The sequence below is a fragment of the Neovison vison genome, chromosome 7, assembly GCF_020171115.1.
Source record: "Neovison vison isolate M4711 chromosome 7, ASM_NN_V1, whole genome shotgun sequence".
Taxonomy (NCBI): Eukaryota; Metazoa; Chordata; class Mammalia; order Carnivora; family Mustelidae; genus Neogale; species Neogale vison.
In genome coordinates, this window is record NC_058097.1 from 138,120,956 (window position 1) to 138,136,330 (window position 15,375).

Here is a 15,375-nt window from a genome sequence, read left to right on the forward strand (position 1 = left end):
CTGTTGGCAGGGAGCGTCACGTGACGCGGCCCGCAGCGCACTGCCCCCGGGCGGGCCTCCTGTTGCGCCCGCCGGGCGGGTTCCATCACGTAACGCGCGGGCGCCGCCCCGCTCTTCCCTCGCGGAGCGAGGGAGGGCGGGCGTCGAAGAGGAAAGGGAAGGAAAAGGGGCGGGAGAAGGAGACGGAGGGGCGGCGCCCGAGTCACGTGACCCGAGACAGCCCGGAAAGCTCCGAGGAGGAGCCTGGCGCCGCCATTTTCCTGCAGCTGCCTGTCCCTCTTGCCCTGCCCGGCTCCAGCTGACCAGGGAAGGGGTGGGCTGAGCTGAGGCGGGGGCAGGGGAGTGCCCGACACCGTGCCTGACCCCGCGGGTGACACGAGCCGGTTCTTTCCCGGCTGGGTGTCAGCGCGCGGCCCTGAGCCCCGCCCCAGGCCGGCAGGCGGAGAAGGAGCCGGTGGGGGTAGGGGGTGCGGTGGGGGGTGGGGGTCCTCCGGCGCTTGGGGGTCCCAGTCCCCGCCGGCTGCCAAGCGGGAGGGGTGGCGGAGGCGCCGCAGAGATGTCCGGCCAGAGCTTGACGGACCGAATCACCGCCGCTCAGCACAGTGTCACCGGCTCCGCGGTATCCAAGACAGTATGCAAGGCCACGACCCACGAGATCATGGGGCCCAAGAAAAAACACCTGGACTGTGAGTGAAGCCGACCACGGCCTCTGTCCCTACGACCCGCGTTCTTCCCTCCTCTTTTCTTACCCCTTCAGCTACCTCTTCCTTCCCGTCGTCTTGTCTGGCACGGCGGGTCCTGTGCTGCTCCGAGGTGTGTGCTTTTTGCTTCCATCACACCTGCCTTCACGGCTTCCGTTCCCTGTCTAAAAATCCTTGATAAGCCACTCCCCCACCCCCGGGTACCTAGAAGACCCTCGCTTTCCTGCCCGGTGCACCACGAAACCCCATCACACTCGACCAACTTGCCTCTCCACGTAGCTTTTCACCTCCCTGCCGCCTCTGTCTACTGCAGCCTTCTGTCTTTCATACGACCCCCACCCCCGTCCCCTGCTGCCTAGTCGCCCTCTCCTGAGCGTCTCTCGGCTTGCTCCCGGTCTCACCGCCCCATTGTTTCCCCATTAGCCTTCGAGTTCCGTAAACGCCCGGTTCCGTGGACCTAGATCCCTGTTTCTCCGCAGTCCTGAAAGCTATCTCCCTTGAAGTGATTCCCACTCCTTTGCTCCACTAGTCAAGTCTCTTCTGTCCGTTCCCTTCTCGGGTTTCTCTTCCAGCTTTCCTCTCCCCTTTGGGTGACATTTCTTTGCCTCTGTAGCTTCAGTTCGGTTCCTTCGTCTCATTTTGTGTCGGACACATCAGACTCATTATCCGATTCTTAGCCCAGATTACTTACTTTGGGGTAATGAAAGTAAAGGTACTCCGTTTGGTGTAGGGAAGGCTCTATGGGAAGTTGGGATTTTTAATTGCCTTTGGTGGCATTTAATCATTCTGTTTTCATGCTTTTTAGATAAGTTGTGAATGTCAGCCCCCCTCTCCCCCGTGTTTCTTTTTCTAATGGGGTCTGGAGAAGGATTGGCTGATAGTGGTATCATTTCCTGGAACTGTTAACCCTGGCGGTTTGAATTTAGAAGGTTGAGTATGAAGTGTAGATTATTGGGATAAAAAATGGATTAGTATCAAACCTACAAATAACCTGCATCTCTTTTGAAAATGCTAAAAAGGTGATTGATGATGCTTGAGTTTGACTCCTTTTTAATTTAAGCTGGTTTTCTCGGGGAACCAGCTTCTCTTATCCGGTGTAATATTACTCCATTCACTAACTTACATACAATTACCATAGCTTAACTCCTCCCAACTTTTTCCAGACCTGGAAGCCACTTGTAATATCCTCATTTTTCTTTCCTTTACCTGGAGGTACAAAGCTCAGTGGATTACTCAAGGTTTGACTCAGTGGAGTGACCTAAAACTTTTCAGGGAAAAAAAACCTAGGGAAATAGGCACAGTAATAAGTTCCTTTTTAAAATGGCAGCTGGACACATTTGCCTGACTGACTTATTCTCACGAAAGTAACTTTGCTTTACTGTTTGGAGCAAGAGTGAGCAAGGCCTGGAAGGGAATTCCCTGACAGTGAGTCCTGTTTTGATTTCTCTTTTGGGCTTTGGCTGTAAGGTCTGCACTTTAAAGAAAAATGTACAAAATGTGAAGTCTTCCAAGATAGTTTGCTCATGAAGTGCTGTTAGAACAAGTTATTGCTACAGACAAACCCATTATTCATTGTGACTGGTTCCTTCGCTGTGGAAAAGTTAAAAAAAGAAAAAGTCATTACTGCTTGGTTCTCCTCTAATGCACTGGTCGTGCAGGCTGCTTTTAATTCTCAGTCCTTGCCTGTTTAGAAAAATGTAGAATATATTTAAATGCTGACACTTTTTTTTATATATGGAAAATTCTTTAAAATGAATTGTGAAACCATACTGATTTTTTTTTTTTTTTTTTTTTGGATTATCTGATATTTGGAGTAGATAGTTTGGCTCTTTACTTCCCTTCAAGTGACTGCTTGGTTTGCTATAGCCAATCTTACGGTTTGACCTAACTGTTAAATTCTTATTGTTTTTTATTTTTCTTTTTGGTGATGGGGGATAGGTGAAAAAACTACTTCTTACTGTAAGAACTGTTTTCCTCTAACTGACTTCAAAGTGATAAGTGCTAAGGAGGGTGATGCTTGTGTTTTATTAGTGTTACCCTTTTTCTCTTGTAATAGCAGCTACTGCAGATGCCAAATGGTATTAGGTTTGGAAAGTAAACTCAACATTTGTAGCTCTTATTTCTACCACTGCTGTAAGCTCCGACCTTAGAACTTGAATATTCTTGGTAATGTGTGATTTTTTTTTCTTTAAATCCATATAAGTTGCTACTACTCATCTAGTTCTTTAAAGTAAGGTTTTAAAATACTCTTTTCCCTAAATAGTTTTAAATGCCCTTGTAACAAGTTTTTAAGAATGACATAATTTATGTTAAGTGAAGACTGGCCAATCAGTGGTTTTTCTAAACACCTTTCTACCCACACACTTTAACATGCTTCCAGAAAATTGAAAAGGCTTTCACAGACAGTTCTGTGTCGTGACACCATGAACTTCAGGCTTTAATGTAGAGATAATTTTTTCTCTCTAGGAATTTTTCTTTCTAGTGAGGGCTTAGATCAGTTGCATGTTTTAATATCTTGAATGACTGTTTCCTCATCAGTTGAACTTAGTGAAAGCAATTTCATTTTTTTTAAAGATTTTATCTATTTATTTGACCCAGAGAGAGAGCGAGCGATCATAAGTAGGCAGAGAAAGAAGGGGAAGCAGGCTCCCTGCTGAGCAGAGAGCCTGATGTGGGGCTTGATCCGAGGACCCTGAGATCATGACCTGAGCCCGAGGAAGAGGCTTAACCCACTGAGCCACCCAAGTGCCCTGCAATTTCATTTTTTTTCTTCTTTTTTTTTTTTTTAAAGATATTATTTATTTATTTGACAGAGAGATCACAAGTAGGCAGAGAGGCAGGCAGAGAGAGAGAGGAGGAAGCAGGCTCCCTGCTGAGCAGAGAGCCCCGATGCGGGACTCGATCCCAGACCCCGAGATCACGACCTGAGCCGAAGGCAGCAGCTTAACCCACTGAGCCACCCATTTTTTAAATGTTAGTGTATAACAAAAATATGTCCAGGACTGTTCCCCCCCCCCCCATGGGCCTTTAGACTGTGGAGGAGGTTTCTGTGTACTTGGCAAGGTGTTTCCATATTAGGAAGTGATTATTACAATCTACGACTTAGGGCTTAATTCGTACTATATTATATACTTGTTTTACAAAGATTTTTTGCCTTGCTTATGGGTGTCTGTAGGTAATAGTGTTAACTAGGGTCCCTAGTGTGAGGAGTTGTTCAACTTGAAACATAAATGTTAAAATGAACACGATTTGCATTTAGTTTCGGGTCTCTAATGGTTGTAGTCAAGGTAGAAGAATAGCAACCCTTAAATTGGAAGGACTTCGGTTTGCCAGGCACTATTAACTGTTACCTAATTTAATCCTCTCTTATGGCTACTGGAGAGGCAAGCCATATGCTTAGGTAGTAGTTTCTAACTCCATTTAAAGAGGATATAGAATGCTTCAAACATCCATAATTATTCAAATATAAACAAAACATAATTTTAATTTATTTATTTATTTTTGAAGAGAGGGTTAGGGGAAGGGCAGAGGGAGAGCTCGAAGAGAGAATCTTAAGCAACTTCCACAGCCAGCACACAGCCCAACACAGGGCTTGATTCCACGACTCTGATACAATGACCAGAGCAGAAATCATGACTCTGGATGCTTGACTGACTGAGCTACCCAGGTGCCCCAAAACACAATTTTTTAAATTTATAAATTCCTAATTTAAAAACCATTATTATCTGACTTCATAACCTTTAGTCTTACTTTGTTTTTTGATAGGAATACTTAAATTTTTTTTATATATTTGTTTAATTTCCTGTCCTTGGGCGTTTACATTCTAACATGTTGCACTGAAATACAGTATTTATGTTAATGGTAATAATGGCTTCACTTTTTTTTATCCGTATTTTTTCCCACTTAATTTCCAGGGACACTTCATTCCATCCATCATCTGCTTTATATCTTGGGAACAAATCAAGATCTTGTTCTTATTAAGAAGCATCAATTATTAGTGTATCTCTGTAGTAGATATAATGTGGGATTTGTGTGTTGTGTGCTGAATCTATACCCTGCTTAAATTTAATTGTGGAAATAATTCTTTTGAAAGTTAAGAATTTGTGAATATGTTGAATATGTAGAAGATGGAATTTGTATTTGGGTTAGTGGTTTGTATAACCATTGAATATGTATGTAAAATACCAAAAAGTACCTGAAATAATTACCTTTTTAATCAAATGTATTGATGTATGACTTCTATTGGGTGCTTAGTTGGCATATTGTTGAAAAGGTATCTGGTAACTGGGATCTGATTTGCAATAAAAGGTGCATGTGAGGAAGAGATTAAGTGGGCAATCTGCCCCAAGATGTGTCTTGTTTAGAAATAAAGTAACTGAGGCTTTCCAAATAGATCTTGTTTTAAAGAAGCAGTTGTTTCGTGGTTAACATGTGGACTTACTATTCTTTCTTTCTCTCTTTTTTTTTTTAAACATTTTATTTATTTATTTGACAGATAGAGATCACAGCTAGGCAGAGAAACAGGCAGAGAGGAGGAAGCAGGCTTCCTGCCGAGCAGAGAGCCCGATGTGGGGCTCGATCCCAGGATCCTGGGATCATGACCTGAGGCGAAGGCAGAGGCTTTAACCCACTGAGCCACCCAGGCACCCCTCTTTCTTTTTTTTTTTTTTTTAAGATTTTATTTATTTATTAGAGAGAGAGAGAGCGCAAGCACAGGCAGACAGAGTGGCAGGCAGAGGCAGAGGGCGAAGCAGGCTCCCTGCCGAGCAAGGAAGCCCGATGCGATGCGGGACTCCATCCCAGGTTGCTGGGATCACGACCTGAGCCGAAGGCAGCCGCTTAACCAACTGAGCCACCCAGGCGTCCCCTTATTATTCTTTCTTATGAGAATTAACCATATGATTTATATTTTCCCTTTTCATTATTTAACCAATTCTGTCCCTTACTATTTAGTCTTTAATAGTTCTGAAATACAGAAAATGGTAATGGAGTCAACTTAGGTCAAATGCCTGAGGTATGTAGCAGAATTACACAAATGTAATTTTTTTCCTCTTTGGTATATACAGTTAAGTTTCTGAATTGTATGTACTTTAAAAGAGAAACTCAGAAGAGAACTTTATATATAACCATTTTGGTAGCTGCATTATTCATAATTAGCAAATTAATTCTAAAATGTCTGCAAAAAGTACTTAGGCTTCACTAATGGATTTGTTATTTTAAAAAATATTAGATTCAAGTCATCTATTTTTTAATCCTATAGGAAGGCTTTTCATGTTTACTGTATATGTATCTGAATAATTTTTAAAGGTGTTTTCAAATTTAGAGTGGCAGATGAGGAGTAACCTTTCATAAGAGGTAACTAGGCTTCCCCCTCGCCCCCCATTTGATTTGTAAAACACTTCTATGAAATATTTAATCAGATGTTTTAAAGGTACGTTAATAGTTAAAAAGTAATCTTTTCTAATTAATTGCCAGAATTGCATTATTTTAAATTATTTCTTTTGACCCTGATTATCATTTAGAATATTTGATGTAAACGTTTAACATAATGCATAGAAAGAGCTTCTCTTCTGTTTCCTTTATTTCCAAAATGCTTAGTTTCAAGATTTCCCCTTTCAAATCAAAGATGTAAGAAAAATAAACTTAAAGGCTTCTTGGCAAGAGGTTAGAGCCTACCAAGAAGAAATAGGGTTAGGTTTTCAAAGTACAGCCTTAGTATTTGCTCTTCCTGTTCTTTTGGTGGCTGAAGTGGCATTTCCGTTACTTTGTGTTCTGTCTCCATGTGTTCCCCGTTAAACTGTTTTATACATTTCTCTAGAGAATTGAAATTTTTGGATTTGACCTTTTAGAGTTTTATATGTTCATTGTGTATATGGTTCTTTTAATGGAGAAACATTTCTGGGTAGTCAGATTTTACGAGTGATAATTCTTTAGAGGGGAATTCTGATGAACTTGAATTTTTATATTAACATGTTTAGAGTTGTAATTTGCTAGATTATGGGAATACAGTATTAAGGATTTTTTAAGTTATACTAGAATGTAATGGCAGTACAAAATCCTTGTATTTATGCATTGATTTATATTTATTTAATAATATTTATTTGTGTTTATTTTGTGTTGGGCACTCACTGTACTAAATACTTTTATTAACTTTATTTCTTTCAACAACTTTGTGAGCAAGGTTTTTATTATTATCACTGTTTTACTGAAGAAGCAGCTAAGGTGCTGAGAAGTTCAGTAATTTGTTCAAGGTCATAATCAGAAGGAGGAGAACTAGGATTTGAGTTCAGATGGTCTAGCATGTTTTAGTAATGCTTTTCTGTTCCAGAGAATGAGTAAACCATGTTCATTTATCCATGGCAGTAGTTCTTGAAATGAGGTCCTGGCACTTAGGGGAGTTCCAAAGACCCTTTCAGCTTATTTTTAAATTTTTGTTTATTTTTTATTTCTATTAAAAGATTTATTTATTTGACAGAGATTACAAGTAGGCAGAGAGGCAGGCAGAGAAAGAGGAAGGGAAGCAGGTTCCCCAGTGAGCAGGGAGCCCAAAGAGGGGCTTGATCCCAGGACCCTGAGATCATGAACTGAGCTGCGGGCAGAGGCTTTAACCCACTGAGCCACCCAGATGCCCCCCTTGCAGCTTATTTGTGAGGTCAAAACTGTATTCATATACTGAGACATTATTTGCCTTTTTTCATTTTTGGTTCTTTCATGGGTGTACAGTAGAGTTTCTAGGGCCTGATATTGCAACAAGATTGAATGTAGTAGCAGATATGATAATCCAACAGTTTTCTATTAATCCAGATAGTAAAAAGTTTTGCAAAAAGGTAAAACAGTACCACTGTTCTAAATTTTAGTTTTGGGGGCACCTGGATGGTTCAGTGGGTTGAGCCGCTGCCTTCGGCTCGGGTCATGATCTCAGGGTCCTGGGATCGAGCCCCACATTGGGCTCTCTGCTCAGCAGGGAGCCTGCTTCCTCCTCTCTCTCTGCCTGCCTCCCTGCCTCCTTGTGATTTCTGTCTGTCAAATAAATAAATAAATTTTAGTTCTGAAAAATATAGTTACTTTTCATGAAAATTGTTAACATGTAGGTGGGGAGGAATAGGTTGGCTGGTTTGCGGACATTGGGGAGGGTATGTACTATGGTGAGTGCTGTGAATTGTGTTGAAAGCCTGGTGATTCACAGACCTGTACCCCTGAAGCAAATAATATATGTTAATAAAAAAATAAAATATAAAAAAATTGTTAACATGGAATGAGATTTATTATATTAAAAAGGATTAAGAGATGACTTTTCAGTTTTCAGTTTTAATCCCGAACACAGTAAATACTGATAGAGAAAATCCACATAAACCAAATCCTACCAGGGTCCTCAATTTTTAAGATTGGAAAGGTTCTGAGACTAGTAAATGTAACCCCAAGGAAGAGTGTATGTTAGGAAAAAAGGATACTCAGCAGAAGTAGATTTAAGAGGTCCTTTAAACTCTTGGCAGGTAATAGTGACCCATCCTTAGGTGGACTTTGAGCAAAAGATGGGGCATTAATCCTTTATGTCACACTGTTAAGTAGATTGGGAGGAAAGTGCAATGTGACTTGGAAAGGAGACTGCTGGGAGCAAAAAGAGTCTACTAATTCTTTTCCTAAAAAGTCTTAATAAAGTCCATTAATTGGGACTCCTGATCCATTTTTCCTCACCTTTAAAAATTTTTTATTTTTTAGAAACAGCTAAGCTATTCTTTTTCAGCCATGCACTTTAGTTACCAATTGTGCTAAAGTAAGTTCTTTTTTTTTTCTTTTTTTTTTACAATTTATTTATTTTCAGAAAAACAGTATTCATTATTTTTTCACCACACCCAGTGCTCCATGCAAGCCGTGCCCTCTATATTACCCACCACCTGGTACCCCAACCTCCCACCCTAAAGTAAGTTCTTGACCCCCAGACTATTAGCCTTTGCATATACCATTCTTTGGACACAAAATAGTTTTTTCTTTGTCAAAATAGATACCTCCCTCCTTTTAAACGTTTTAAAAACTAACTTGCGTTCCTTAACACTCATAGTTAAAGTACCTTCTTTTTCTAAAGACATTATTGAATAATTCCCCCTGGTCCTGTCATTCCAACCTTTTATCACCATTTAAAGTTTATAATTTTGTTTAAATTGGCTCTATAGCTCAGGGTTTAGAGCACTGGTCTTGTGTAATTTTGTTTAAACTATAGTTGGTATCATGCTTTTATATATGTTTTGGGCTCATCCGTGTTTTCTCTGTAGAATAGGAACTGTACTTTTCTGTACTGTTCTGTATCTCTTCTTGAAGTACTTAATCAGTGATCTGTGGGTGCTCAGTAAGTATTGGATGATTACACATAATCTCTCTTCACAGGTTAGACTATTCCATGAACAACTTTGAGACACAGTATAGAGATCTGTTGGTATAAACATTCAATAGTATTTTCTTAGTTGGCGTGAATGGTAATTACCTGATTTCAAAATTAAAAGTTGGTGGCACTGATTAAAAATATAAAAGATTGCTGTGTTTCATGGAGCCCAGGAAGGCATTAAGAGGGTTAGTTTGGTTGAAATAGTAGATGATATCAAGATATTGTCTCAGAAAAAAAATGGGGATTGCAGTAAAACTGTATTGAGACATGTTTTTGAGAATCTGTTTTTAAAAGTAGAAATTTAAGAATTAAGCAGGGGACCAGCAATAGATTTGAAATGGTTATCAGATTTTCTTCCTCATACAACTCCAGGAGGTATTGTATTGTAGTCTGTGTGCAGGGGGTCTCCAGAGTACTAACTGTATGGTAAACTCATTTTAGATGTCAGGAAGGATAAAGTACATTTAATAATGTCAAAATGCAAAAGGAAAGTAAGAATGAATGTTTTAGTTTAATGTTTTTTGTTTTAGAATGAATCTTTATGAGATAGGAGGCAAGCGTTGGAGAGGAGTAGTGATGGAATGCTAGTAGGACCACCATCTCAGCTGTAAGTTGATTCTAGGGGCAAGTGGGGATTGCTGAAAGTTTTCTCTGAACACTTGGAATTCTAGCAGTAATTTCCAAAATGGTGCTGATATTTGTAGTCATAAACTTACTACTTGAAAGCATCCACGGGGCTCTGATTTTACTCAAGGGACACTTCTTCCAAGTGGTGGTTGAAGCAGCTAGCATTACTTACCAAATTTCTTCTCTCACTAAAGATTGTAGGCATACTGTACAAGTGACTTCATATTTATACTTAATGTATGTGTTTCTAGTGGTTATAGATCTCTTCATAAGACACTAAGCTCCAAACAAGGGTTGTGGTATATGTATGTAATGTTAAAAATTTTATGTGTTGTAATAATCATTTATCTTGTGGATGCCTAAGAAATATGAATACACTGTATTTTAAATACATCTAATATGTGAAAATCTTATTGTAATTCAAGTATATGCCCAAAACTAAGCAGCAGGATGGTATTCACATCGTTCACACAGGGTTGGCAGACCCCCTTTAAAAAAAAGAGAGAGAAATTTTATTTATTTATTTTAGAGACCAGGCACTTACAGGCATGCATGTGGACAGGAGGAGGAGCAGAGTGAGAGGGAGGGGTAAGAATCTCAAACAGATTCCAGGAATCCCACAACCCTGAGATCATGACCTGAGCCGGAACCAGGAGTCAGATGCCTGACTGACTGAGCCACCTAAGGTGCCCCAGCAGACCTTTTTTTTTTTTTTTTTTAAATTTGACAGACAGAGATCACAAGTAGGCAGAGAGGCAGGCAGAGACAGAGAGAGTGGGAAGCAGACTCCCCGCTGAGCAGAGAACCCGATGTGGGGCTCGATCCCAGGACCCTGGGATCATGACCCGAGCCAAGGCAGAGGCTTTAACCCACTGAGCCTCGCAGGCGCCCCCCCAGCAGACCTTTTTGATGTACTTGAAACAGTTTGCAGAAATCTGATTCATGCGGGATACTGAAAAATTTGAAATATTGTTTAATCCAAATCCAATGTAAGAAAGGGGGTTATAAGACAGATTGATTTTTTTCTGCAATTTTTACAGTGAGAGGTAATTCATAACATAAAATTCACCATTTTAAAGTATACAGTTAAGTGGTTTGTAGTTATATTCAGTGTTGTATATAGCCATCACCACTAATTCCAAAACATTTTCCATTGCCCTCAAGAGAGATCCCATGTCTGTTAGCAATCACTTCCATTTTTTTCCTCCTACCCTCATTCTTTGGCAACCATTAATTTACCTTCTGTCTATGGATTTTCCTCTTTTGGGCATTTCATGTTAATGGAATGCACATGTGGCCTTTTATGACTGACATCTTTCCCTTAGTTTTCAAGGTTTATTTATGTTTTAGCATATAACAGTACTTCATTTTTTTTCCATAACCTAATAATATTCCATTGTGTGGATATGTCACATTCTGTTTATCCATTCATCCATTGATGGACATTGGGGTTGGTTACCTTTTGAAACCCATTAAGAATAATACTGCTATGAACATTCCTGTACAAGTGTTGGTGTGAACATGTGTTTTTAGTTCTCTTGGGTGTACACCTAGGAGAAGAATTACTAGGTCATACAGTTAATTATATTAAACTTTTTGAGAACTGAGTGGACTTTTTTCCATAGCCACTGTACCATTTTACATTCCTAACAGCAGTGTATGAAACTTTCTTTCTTTCTTTTTTTTTTTACATTTTGCCAACACTTAACTATTTTCAGGTTTTTGAAAACTAAAAAAAATTATATTCTATCCATTCTATAAATCAGTGCTAAGTGATAACGTGATTTTGGTTTGCATTTTTCTAAGCACTAATGATGCTGAGCATCTTTTTATGTGCTTATTGACCTTGGTATGTCTTTGAAAAAAATGTCTCTTCAGATCTGTTGCTTTTTTTTTTTTTTTAAGATTTTATTTATTTATTTGACAGACAGAGATCACAAGCAGGCGGAGAGGCAGGCAGAGAGAGAGGAGGAAGCAGGCTCCCCACAGAGCAGAGAGCCCGATGTGGGGCTCTATCCCAGGATCCTGGGATCATGACCCTAGCTGAAGGCAGAGGCTTTAACCCACTGAGCCACTCAGGCGACCCTCCTTTGCTCATTTTTAAATTTGATTCTTCATATATTTGAATACTAGAGGAGTTCTTTACATTTTCCAGATGCTTGATCTTCATATGATTTGGAAATCCTTTTTTCCCATCCTGTGGTTTGCTTTTCCACTGTTTTTGTTATTGCCCTTTGATGTACAAACATTTTAAATTCTGAAGTTGCAACTTTTTTTTCCTGATTGTGTTCTTGGTATAATAGCTAAGAAACCTGGCTAATCTAAAATTATTCAGATTTATCCCTAAACTACCCTTACAGAGCTTTATAGTTTTTAGCTCTTATGTTTAGGTTTGAATAAATGTGAGTTAATTTTTATATATAGTGTGAGAAGGCAGGGAAGGTTAATTAAGGGAAATTAAGGATTTTTTTCCCTTCTTTTGAAAGATTTTTTAAGATTCTCAATATAGTCTTTCAAATATGTGGAGAGATAATATTTAGTTGCATATCAGTAAGCAGTTATTTTTGTCTACACAAAATAGTGTTTATGTTTCCATAGTATCTTGTACTTGCCTGTAAACACTATGTTGTTGTCATTTATAGCTTCTGTATATACAATTTTTTCTTAAAGAGCCCTTGAGTGTTGTCTTTACTGTGCTACAAACAGCATATAGCATGTATGCATTAAAAATATGCTGAATGAATAAAGGGGGAATGAGGGATATCTGTGTGGCTCAGTTGGTTAAGGGTCTGTCTTCAGCATAGGTCATGATCCCAGAGCCCTGGGGTCGAGATCCACATCGGGCTCCTTGCTCAGCAGGAAGATTGCTTCTCCCTCTACCTACTGCTTCCCCCTGCTTGTGTGCTTTCTCACTCTCTCTCTGACAAATAATAAAAAAAACTTAAAGGGGGAGTTAAATTTTCATTGGGGAGGGTTCTAACATGTTTTTAAACAGGAGTTAGGGTTTTTTAAATAAAGGAAGAGGATGATTACTGTAGAAGTAATAGTCTTTGCTATGAGTAGTGGTTCTTTAAACTTTTTCTGTTTCCATGATGAAGTAAATTCTTTATTGGTTGAAGATGTGAGGAGATATGGAAGTTGGGAAATAAACTTCCAGAGTTAGATTATGTAATATTAAAGCAGTTTAACACAGTAAAATATTACTCATTGCAGGACCTACCTATAATTGGTATATTTAACTTCAAATAGATGAGTTCAGAATAGTCAAATCTTGGGTTTTCTTCTTTCCTTTTCTTTCCATGATTTTTATAATTATTATTTGCTTATGTGTGATTATTAAAAGTGAATTCCAAGGCAGTCCTTGATTTTAAACTTAGTGTTATCTGTGATAGTCCACATCTCATAGCAGAATGCCATAAGGCCTTGTTTGCTAAGCATTGTGTGCTTTGTTATTAAACATTGGTAAAACATTTAAAGTGCAAATAAAGATACCCAGAAGTGAAGTATATGACTTTAATAAGCTATGTTGAATGAGCCAAGCAATGACCTTAATTGGTTTTTTCCTACTACCCGCTTAAGCTATGCCCTTTCCTGGTTTTAGAACTCTGTGGTGAACTGTCTGTGAAAATCCAAATTAATTTGCTTTTGAAAAATGAAATATAGGTAAATCTTACTTTGTTTGTAAACCTAATGACCTAAGAGCTAATTATTTTGCATGACTTTTTTTTTCCACCCTCGGGGAAGAAATGTATTTTTAAATTTTGTTTTATTAAAATTCTCTAGGAAACTATCCTTTGCTTGCTCTGTGAGTAAGAAAATGAAGCAAAATTTTGTTTGGTGCAAAAGGTGGAGTTCTGTTTAATACTGAGCAGTACCAGCAAAAACACTAGTCAGAAGCAGTTAGTGGGGTGCTGAGAGAAAGTCATCAAAATCTAGAAAAGAATGTAAAGTTGAATGACACAAAGAGCGTGTGATCCAGTAGTGAAAATGTGTAAACAAATAATTTTAATATGTCAAGATAAATATATAATGCTTTTTATATAATATTTCAAAGTAGGGGCTGGAGTAAGTAATTTTGAAGGTTAATCAAGCTTGATAGAGGAACTGACAGGGATTTTAAGGATGAATAGTTGTTTGCCAGATGGACAAAGGAGTTTCTTCTCAGTAGGTTGGCACATGCAGTGACATAGAGACAAGAAAGAGCATTATGATGTGTTTGGGGAAAACTTTCAGTAGTACTGTGTGGTAGAATGCAGAGTGTTAAAGAGGGAAATGAGGCTGGAGAGGGAGCCTTACAGGGGCAGGAGTTAACCTTGATACCTCCTCCCCAAATCCTCATTTTAGAGTCCCCTTTCCTTCTCCTCATTAATAAGCTGCTTTCCTAGCTTTAGATGCCAGTGCTGTGGAATTGGGGAAGTGTTCTTTCCTTTTCCTAGGTAATTTGTGGTGGTAGGATTATTGAAAGGGATAGGAAGAAAGAAATGCACACACAGTCTTGTTGACCATTTGTGCAAGGGTTTATTTATTTTTCTTTTACAGATTTATTTATTTATTTATTTGACAGATCACAAGTAGGCAGAGAGGCAGGCAGAGAGAGAGGAGGAAGCAGGCTCCCTGCTGAGCAGAGAGCCTGATGCGGGCATCCCAGGACCTTGAGATCATGACCTGAGCCAAAGGCAGAGGTTTAACCCACTGAGCTACCCAGGCACCCCTGTGCAAGGTTAGATAAGCTTGTGATGTGAAATTGGACTTCTGAATATTGTTATACATAAAGTGGTTTGGGTTGCTAAATGAAATCCACTATACTGATCTCATGGCTTTTGTGGCCTTGTCTGGAATTGAGTTTTTTTGAATTCCAAATTTACGAATGAACTTAAACAGAAAATGTGATGATGGTCATTATGGATACAAAAATTTTGATAAACCAGTTAAAAGTCAGTAAGATTCTTGGGGGCATTTTTGATTTATGTGATTTAACTGCTGACATCTATTATCTGCAAATGATACGTTAATTATTAGTCATTCATAGATTTTTAAAAAAGATTTATTTATTTATTTGAGAGAGAGAGAGAAGAGAACACAGGAGAGGGAGAGAGAAGCAGACTCCATGCTGAGCAGGGAGTTTGATGTGGGCCGAGAGTCCAGGAATCTGGCATAGTGACCTGAGCCAAAGGCAGACGCTTAACCAACTGAGCCACTCAGGCAGCCTAGTCATACATTGATTTTTTTTTTTAAGCTAGATCTCTACCAAATAAGAGTTTATTAATCTTGTGGAAACTAATGAACTCATTAGCAATTGCATATTGAGTGTTTACTGTGTGTCTGAGTTACTATGTTGAGATGTTTGAGAAATCCAAAAATTACATCTCTGATCATGTCCTCAGTCTAGTAGAGAATAGGATATATACAGATAGTTGTATTATCAGGCGGTGTGAGATAAAGTTCTTATCAAACGTCATTGGAAATCACAGGAGAGAAAGATACTGCTTTTGATGAGGGGAGAACTGGACCTTAAATGATAGGTAGTCAGGAGCAGTAGGCATTTGAAGTGGAGGAAACCGTGTGAGCAAACATTTGCAGGTAGGAGGGCTGGAAGTGTGTTTGGGAATGAAGGAGTCTGTTTAATCATAGAGTGTGAATGGGGTCCTTTGGGGCTTCAGGAGGGAT

At 39.2% G+C, this 15,375-nt stretch overlaps 1 protein-coding gene across 9 annotated transcripts in view; it reads left to right on the forward strand.

Annotated features, from left to right (window-relative positions):
- Nucleotides 1-263: 263 nt before the first annotated feature.
- The window catches only part of PICALM (phosphatidylinositol binding clathrin assembly protein), a 113,514-nt gene continuing 98,402 nt past the window's right edge, over nt 264-15,375 (forward strand). For 3 of the 9 annotated variants that reach the window (XM_044258364.1, XM_044258366.1, XM_044258365.1), the window contains exon 1: nt 265-686. In XM_044258364.1, the coding sequence (XP_044114299.1) occupies nt 557-686 (130 nt within the window). In that variant the 5' untranslated portion in view covers nt 265-556. Of the gene's footprint in view, nt 687-15,375 lie in introns of all 9 variants that reach the window. The other 6 variants (XM_044258369.1, XM_044258371.1, XM_044258373.1 and 3 more) reach the window with 3 other exon arrangements.